Raw genomic sequence first — 8,724 nt, forward strand, 5'->3', positions numbered from 1 at the left:
GTAATCTTCCAGATATTTTTATGCAGCTATACTAATGTGCATATCTATATATTTTTTCTTCCACTTTTAGAAATAACACAAAGAGAATGATATGCACACAGTTTTTCACATTTTCTTTTCATTCTGTATCAGCACCCACAGATCACCCATATTCTTTTTAATAGCTTATACAGAATTCCACCATATGGCAGTACCATGATTTAACTAGCCACTCTTTTTTTTTTTTTTTTTTGCTGGGAAAGATTTACCCTGAGCTAACGTCTGTTGCCAGTCTTCCTCTCTCTCTTTTTTTCCCCTCCCCAAAGCCCCAGGACATAGTTGTATATTCTAGTCATAAGTCCTTCTAGTTCTTCTATGTGAGCCGCCGCCACAGCATGGCTACTGACAGATGAGTGGTGTGTTTCTGTGACCGAAAAACGAACCTAGGCTGCCAAAGTGGAGTGTGCCGAACTTGAACCACTAGGTTGTCAGGGCTGGCTCTAGCCACTTATTTTGATGGACATTTAGTTGATCTACATTTCTTATATTCTACTCTTAATTTCTTAGGTAGTATTGTGTCTAGAAGTTCTGGAGTAGACATGTTAAATAAGTTTCTTTCAACAAATAACAGTGTGCTGTGCTATACAGAGAATAACGAAGTGTGAAAATTACTGTTCTTTGTACTTCTGTTTTCTAAGAGTATTAATGATGTATTACCACTAAATTTAAGTCCTTTCAGCTGTCTAAGCTAAATATTATAACTAGCATTAATTTATTTGAATGTTATTTGAAACATTCATTGGTAAAATAAAATTTATTTAGCTATGCTCATAATAGGGCAAAAATAGAGTTTATATTGTATATCATCCTAATAGTTTCAAACTAATGAATTTCTGTTACATTTTGCTTTTGATGCTGATTATTTAAAGGTCTTAGAAGAACACCTAGTTGATGATAGTCACTTAATTCATCCCTTAGTTCATGACAGTTGTACCTGGGAAGTAAGTTGTGGGTGAATATGTGGTTTTGTTTTGTTTTTCAAATAAACACAGACTTTACTCAGTTGTTCAATAATGTCATCTCTACTAATAAGGTAACAACTGATTGGTTCTCACAGAGGAAACTGCACTGCAAACAAGATGGGGAAGAAGGGACTGAGGAAGACACAGAGGAAAAATGTACTATCTGTTTGTCTATTTTAGAGGAAGGTGAAGATGTGAGGTAACTAGACATTATCTAAAATCCATTGTCAAAACTATATGGGAGATTTTATTTGAAAGTAGACAAGAAACCAAATAATGATTACTCCTGGCATTACCTGTTACCATTCTCTGACATGTAGAATTGCCTTCTTATAGTGAGTGCAAGAATAAAAAGATTCAAGTCTTTGTATTACTAACAAAGGGGTGGGGATGGGAAGTATGCTACCTATTTTAGGGCCACACCAAGACTTGGCTAGGGAAATTTTGTAGTCAAAATTGTCTTCTATAAATCAGAAAGGAGAATTTGAGAGGCTCTAGTGGCCAAGACAGTTCTATTAATGTATTCTCCAAAGCTGAGGGGGGATCCAGATGAGCTCCATGCAGTTTGTTTTACAGCATCTTTTATAAATTAATTTTGTCCTAAAATTTCCTCTCAACTTATAGTACTATTCTCTTCTTGCAACTTTTTGATTTAGAAAATGTTATTATGCTAACCCAATATTAATTTTAGGCATTTTCTTTTTATAATCTCTTAAGTAATTGTTTTGTTCCTATTCTGTTTTTTCTGATATAACATAATCCCATGTGAAACAGGTTCTATAACATATATAACAGAACTATATGGTAATTTTGTTGTCCTAATTTATAAGGATAACATTATCATATTTCTTCAATTGGCTGAGAGAGAAAAAAAATTAAAAAGTTGTCTGCCATACCACATATATGGTTATTTGAACACCGTATTTCCAATAAAGATTTATAAATATGGTAGATAATTGTTTTTACAGTATTGACAATATTCTTCAAGGAGTAATTGGAACATCTCTTTTTAGCTACTATTTTTACAAAATATTAGGAAGTATGAAAATGTATGACAACTCTTAATAGTGGATGAAAGTAGAAATGGACACTCAAGTCAGTAACTTTTATCCCACTGTTACACTTAGATTTTGTATTACCCTTTATTGCTTAGAAGCTTTCTTTATTTCTCAGTTTCTGATTGATAACTTAGTGTAGTATACTAAAGTAAACATCTGTTAAGTTACTTTTAAAAGAGTAGCATAGTATTAAGTGGGTATAACAATTTTCCCATGAAAACAATATTACTAACCATTAATCAATCATGTACTTAAGTTTAATGTATAAAGATTCTCTAGATAGAAAATAATATTGCATATTAAGACATTCCTTAGTATGACATGGCTGCTCTATATTTACAATGAGTTCTAATGTTTTTGAGAGAGAATTAAAGGACTTTTTTTTTTTTTTGTGAGGCAGACCAGCGCTGAGCTAATATCTATTGCCAATCCTCCTCCTTTTTTTCTTCCCTTTTTCTCCCCAAAGCCCCAGTAGATAGTTGTATGTCATAGTTGCACATCCTTCTAGTTGCTGTATGTGGTACGCCGCCTCAGAATGGCTGGACAAGAGGTGCGTCGATGCGTGCCCGGGATCCGAACCCGGGCCACCAGTAGCGGAGCACGTGCACTTAACTGCTAAGCCATGGGGCCGGCCCCCTGAGATATTTTTTAAAGTGCTTCACAAGTGCAATGATCTGATATTAAAAAATGTATTTGCAATAATATATAACAGGGAACATACTGCCAACTTCAGGGCATTGGCAGCTCATATATAGAAACAAAACTGCAATAATTGCCAGTGTAATTTGTTCTTAAAATTCTTGAGATTTTATATAATTTGGTTCCATAGCTGTGACAGTTAATTATCTTGGTCATTTGTACGTCATAGTGCCCAGAGAATTCATTTAATATAGGTGTAACTCTCATTAGAGGGGTTCTTATGTTTTTTTTACAGAAGAGAAAGATGTTTAGTAACTTAAAAATACTACTGAATTATTTGTTTAATTATTAGTTATTAAAAAGTTAAAAATTATTTGTTTAAAAATAAATGCCACATGCAGTTGTCATAAAATTAATTTTTGCTTTTTGTTCTGTTTGCCTATAATAGACGCCTTCCCTGTATGCACCTTTTCCACCAAGTGTGTGTTGACCAATGGTTGATTACCAATAAGAAGTGCCCCATATGCAGAGTGGACATTGAGGCCCAGCTGCCAAGTGAAAGTTGACACCATGTTTCAGAACTCTTGCCCTCCCTCTCATTCCCATCCTCCTGGTACTGCAGTCAACCAAAGATGGCATGACTTATCTGCGCAGATTTGGAAGCCTTGAACTTAGAGTGCTGGCCCTGCTATATGGTACAACTAATGCTAGACCTACAGTTTATGTATACAGTTGATTTTGGTGTATTTATAAAAGCTTTTTTTTCTAGATTTGACATTTTTCCTGTATCATTTTACTGTATTTTTGCATGGTTCTTTGTATTGCATTTCTTTGCACATATTATGGGCTTGTGACCCTAAACTTGCAGGCAAGATTAGCTGCTTTAGTAAGTAGGATTTTGTGGTCTTTTTGTTTTTTACATAGTACCAAGTCTTGAGAATTATGAATTTTTTTATCCATTACTAACCTTTAATTTAATCAATCATGTACTTTAGTTTAATGTATAAAGATCCTCTAGGAAAATAATATTGTGTATTAAGACATTCCTTAATTAGGACAAAATGGCTGCTGTATATTTACAATATGGAGTTCTGAGTTAAATACCATCCTAATACTGGGAACAGAATACAAATCATATTCAATCAGATGCAGGTGGTATTCACATCACCAGAGTGATCAATAGAAATTTTCTTGGTGTATCCTTTTCCTTTCAGCACAATGCAGATAGAGTTGAATATTGATATCATACATTTAGACTGCTGTTCTGATTGTATTTATCTTTTTCCTACATCGTTTAGAACTTTATTTCCCTGATTCAGTTTTTGCTGCTGTGAAACAGCTCTGATGAACACTAAATATTAATTTCAATTAGCTGGATTGTACATACTTGCAGATTTAATAAAATTTTAGGGAAATTGAAGAAGACATGTAGAATTTTGGTCAGTCTTCTGCTAAGCACGTATAGAAGATATCTGCTTACATTGATTTTGTAAACACATTCATTCAGGATTTAGAATTGCAGTCATTGGCAGGTATCTATGCATTCATAGAACTTCTGAAGGTCCCAGGATCTCTTTTAAGGGATTTTTATTAGTTTAAAGATAAATAAAGTCAGCTGAATCTACATGTCTCTTGTTTTATTTCTCTTTAAACTTGAAAACAGTAAATCTGCAGATACTGTGAGGCACAAATTATACTGTCAACCTACTGTTGCTCTGGCTGTAGACTCCCACTTCATACATTACCAAGAGTCGATCACTGATTTAAAATTTTTAATTTCTATAGTTAAGATTTACTGCATAATATAGAATATAAAGTTAAGTTAACGTACTAACATTTCTCCTTTGGAGAAAGTTTTAATCCACTTCAGGATGCATATTATCAAGATACTTTCATATACAGGATAGCCTAATTTTATTTGTCTAAATATGCTTAATATGCCCCAGATTGCAAATGCATCAGTCAGTAACATCACTGTCTGTATGTGGAAGACATGTTCCCATGGATCATATGTGAAGATGTCAATAAGCTTGCATTAAGCCACCTGCTTTGTAAGTGGATTGATTAATAAATAACTTATATTTCTATTGTCTTTGTGTTTCATAATTAGTTTTTATAAAACAGTTTATATAAAACATCTTGGAATTCAAAAATAGTGATCTCACTCAAGTTGATATTTGCATAATTTGGTGTTTGTATTTGTTCAGGTATGGCTACTTGCCCTTGTTTTGTATTAGTAAATGTTACACTGCAGTAATTGCCAATATCAACATGCTTCAACATAGTATGAGTAGAGATGGAGAATGGACTATGGTTAAGAAATTTGGATATAAAATAACTTTTTTAAAAAGAATACTTGATGATTAAGGTGCAGTTGTAGAAAGGCAGGGGGTAGAGAGAGCGAGAGTGAGTGACCCATGTCCACTGTCTTACTGGGGAAAAGAGTGAGTAGCCTGTCTTCGAGTAGCCTGTGATGAATGTAGGACTTAGCCGCTGGAAAACACAGGGTCCGTGCCAAGGGATTGAAGAAGTAGAAGATTGGGAGAACTCTATACAATGAATCTTCTTGATATTCCCCAAAACACAAGAAGTACAGATTTCTCTATTTTTTAATATTACATCAGATTTAGATGCATGACTACCTGTTGACCTGTTTAATAATTGCTACTGGGTTTTTTTTATGTAGATAAAGCATCATTACTTTAAAATTTATTTCATGCAAGTATTTGTGGCATAAACCTGAATTGTTAATGCAGGAGCTTATTAAGCTACTTCAGTTAGTTACAGAAAAATGTGATTAGTAATGAACCAAGTAAGGAAGAAAATAATTTTTAATATTTTAACTTTTTGTGCTTTGTTTTGGTATCTTCCATATCCTGCTATATCCTATGTCAAAATGAAAATTCAGTGATAGCTGTCCAAATACTTCAAAACTAAAATTCTTTTGTCAGCAAATCCTTATTTTTATTGTTGTTAATATGCAAGCGATAAACTGATACTTGAAAGAGTTTTCTTACTCTGGTGACTTTATTTTAGCTGTTAGCACACTTCATCATTTGAACCATATCAATTTGACATACAGAAAACTAGCTCTGTTTTAAAATGGTATTTGTGGGCCGGCCCCGTGGCTTGGCGGTTGGGTGCGCGCGCTCCGCTGCTGGCGGCCCGGGTTCGGATCCCGGGCGCGCACCGACGCACCGCTTGTCCGGCCATGCTGAGGCCGCGTCCCACGTGCAGCGACTGGAAGGATGTGCAGCTGTGACATACAGCTATCTACTGGGGCTTTGGGGGGGGGGGAATTAAAATGTTATTTGTAACACTGAAATTAAAATATAAACTCTGTGGACATTTCATTATTAGTTTTTCACAAATGGGAATAGTTTAATTCTGTAGAAAATACATCTTGATTTCTAACTTCCAAAGCATCTGAAAACACAGTAAATTTTCTTGCTTGTTCAAGACTTCATGTGTCACAGTATTGGATATTTCAAGGTTGAAATATCTTCTCTCAGTTACAGATTTCAATCATTTTCTTGAATTAAAAATTATGTCCAAAAAACTACTTCTTACTAGGAAAAGTAAATGTTACCAATTTTGTGGTTGGGCCTGCTGGGGACAATCTCCTCTCTCTCTTGTGTATTCTATACAAATTCATAGGCCACATAAATGACTTTTTGGAGTTGTGAGAAGAATATAGGCTTTGGTATCAGACTTGGGCTTTGAATTGTGCAGCTTTGAACAACTTAAGCTTTAGATTCTCAAGAGCATTTGTAAGAAGAGTGTTTGACAAGGGAATTGGAAGAGATGTGGTAAGTCTCCCATCCACTGCATCCCAGCCTGCCTTGAAAAAGGAATGAGCCTTTCATTGGACTGCTATCTAGACTACCATAGTATTAGTATTTGCTCAGAGAATAAGTTGTTATGGTGTACCTGGGTTCCTTGAACTTCATTATTAGCCACACACTCCCCAAAGTTTTCTATTATCTATTTCTGTGAAATAGTTATCTACTGCTTTGTAATTCTAAAACTTAGTGGCTTAAACATGAAACATCTCAGTTTCTGTGGGTCAGGAATTTGGGAGCAGCTTAGCTTGGTGCTTCTGGTTCTGGATCTCTCATGAGGTTACAATCAAGAGGATAGCCGGGGCTGCAGTCATCTGAAGACTATACTGGGTCTGGATGATCCGTTTCCAAGATGGCTCACTCACATGGCTGTTGATAGGAGGCTTCAGTTCCTTATTGGCTGTTGGCCAAGAGACCTCACTTCCTTGTTATGTGGGCATCTCCATAGGGCTGCTCAAATGTCTTCATGACAGGGTAGCTGGCTTCCCCAGAGCAGATGATCCCAGAGAGAGAGCAAGGAGGAAGCCACAAGGACATTTTTTATCCACTCTCAGAAGTTATACTCTCACTTCTGCTACATTCTCTTCATTAGAAGCAAGAGTCACTAAATACAGCCTATACTCAAGAGGAGTTGGTTAGATTCCACCATTTGAATGAAGATATAGCAAGAATTTGTGTACATATTTTTAAAACACCAGAGTTAGTCACTCTCTTATCCCCTGTGTCAAGATGCAGTCTCCAGACATCTGGACTTCTGTGGCCAAAAATTCTATCAGACTGGCTTCAGTGCTTCCCGGGGCTGTCAGTTACCTCTGACCCATAGTTCAGCACCAAATAAACTGTGCCCCCAAGAGGCAACCAAATGCCAAAACATCTGGAAATGGATCAGGCATTCAATTTTACCGTGCAAAAAATCTTCCAGGAATAACATTATTGAAAATTCAGAGTTTACAAATAATTATAAATCCTAGCTACTGTGCTCTGTTTCCTGAACTGTGACACCATAGGAAACCAATAAGACAGAAGACTATTCCAGCAAACAAAAATAAAAAGGCTTATTTGGGGCAAGGATCGGGAATGGCCCAGATTAAGTGTATCTGTTACCAGTTATGTAACAAACCATTCCAAATCTTAGTGGCTTAAAACACAACATTTATTTGCTCATAATTGTATAATATGGGCAGGGTTGGGTGGGAACAGCTCATCTCATAGTGTGGTATGACTAGTGTTCCCTCTTGTAGCTGCAGTTAGCTGGGAGCTCTGCTGGGATAGAATGTCCAGTATGGCCTCCCTTAGATGTCTTTTTTTTGTTTTTGCAGGTAAGGCATAATTTTTTTTTTTTATTAAGGTAACATTGGTTTATAACAACCCTTAGATGTCCGGTGCTTTAGTTGGGATGGCTGGGACAGCTGAAGACTCACTGGGCATTTCTCTCTCAGTATGGTCTCTCTAGCGAGGGATAGCTAGACCTCTTTACATGGTGGCTCAGAGCTCAAGAAAGAAGAAACTGCCAGGCCACCTAAGACCTAGGCCTGGAACTGGCACAATGTCATTTCTGTCACATTCTGTTGCTCAAAACAAGTAACAAGGCTAGCCCACATTCATGGGCAGGGGAAATAGACTAGACCTGTTAATAGAAGCAGCAGCAAAAAAACTGTGGCCATCTTTAATCTACCACAGTAAAGTAAAACAAGCCCCAGTGATTTGTTAGAATTCCTAGTACAAACGTCCTGAACACATTTAGTTTCTTTCCACCCTTAAACCAAAGTTTAGCATATGGAGAAGCCATATGTACAAAATGGTCTATGTTCTCAAGTATAATCATCAGTAGTGGAGGAACTTTCACAACCCTATGCTGATATTTGAAAGAAAGATTTATGGGATGGAGATAGCTAGGCTGGTCCTTTGACTGCCATATCTTTGTGTAATTTAGAAATTCTTTCTGCAATATTCTCGATAAATGATTATTATGATGGTTAACTTTATGTGTCAATTTAACTACACCATGGAGTGCCCAGACATTTGGTCAAACATTATTCTGGGTGTTATCTGTGGGGGTGTTTATAGATGAGATTAACATTTGAATCTCAAGACTGTGTAAAGCAGATTGCCCTCCCTAATGTGAGTGGGCCTTGTCCAATCGGAGGCTTGAATAGAACAATAAGACTCATCAGCCCTTCCCTT

At 36.2% G+C, this 8,724-nt stretch overlaps 1 protein-coding gene across 8 annotated transcripts in view; it reads left to right on the top strand.

Annotated features, from left to right (window-relative positions):
* The window catches only part of RNF111 (ring finger protein 111), a 73,556-nt gene extending 68,766 nt beyond the window's left edge, over nt 1-4,790 (top strand). For 5 of the 8 annotated variants that reach the window (XM_014780776.2, XM_087427872.1, XM_004421633.3 and 2 more), the window contains exons 13-14: nt 1,073-1,200; nt 3,147-4,790. In XM_014780776.2, coding sequence (XP_014636262.1) covers nt 1,073-1,200; nt 3,147-3,264 — 246 coding nt within the window. In that variant the 3' untranslated portion in view covers nt 3,265-4,790. The remainder of the gene's footprint in view (nt 1-1,072; nt 1,201-3,146) is intronic. The other 3 variants (XM_087427897.1, XM_087427879.1, XM_004421635.3) reach the window with 1 other exon arrangement.
* Nucleotides 4,791-8,724: the final 3,934 nt, after the last annotated feature.

The sequence above is a fragment of the Ceratotherium simum genome, chromosome 3 (genome assembly GCF_057802395.1).
Source record: "Ceratotherium simum simum isolate JZ-2026a chromosome 3, ASM5780239v1, whole genome shotgun sequence".
NCBI lineage: Eukaryota > Metazoa > Chordata > Mammalia > Perissodactyla > Rhinocerotidae > Ceratotherium > Ceratotherium simum.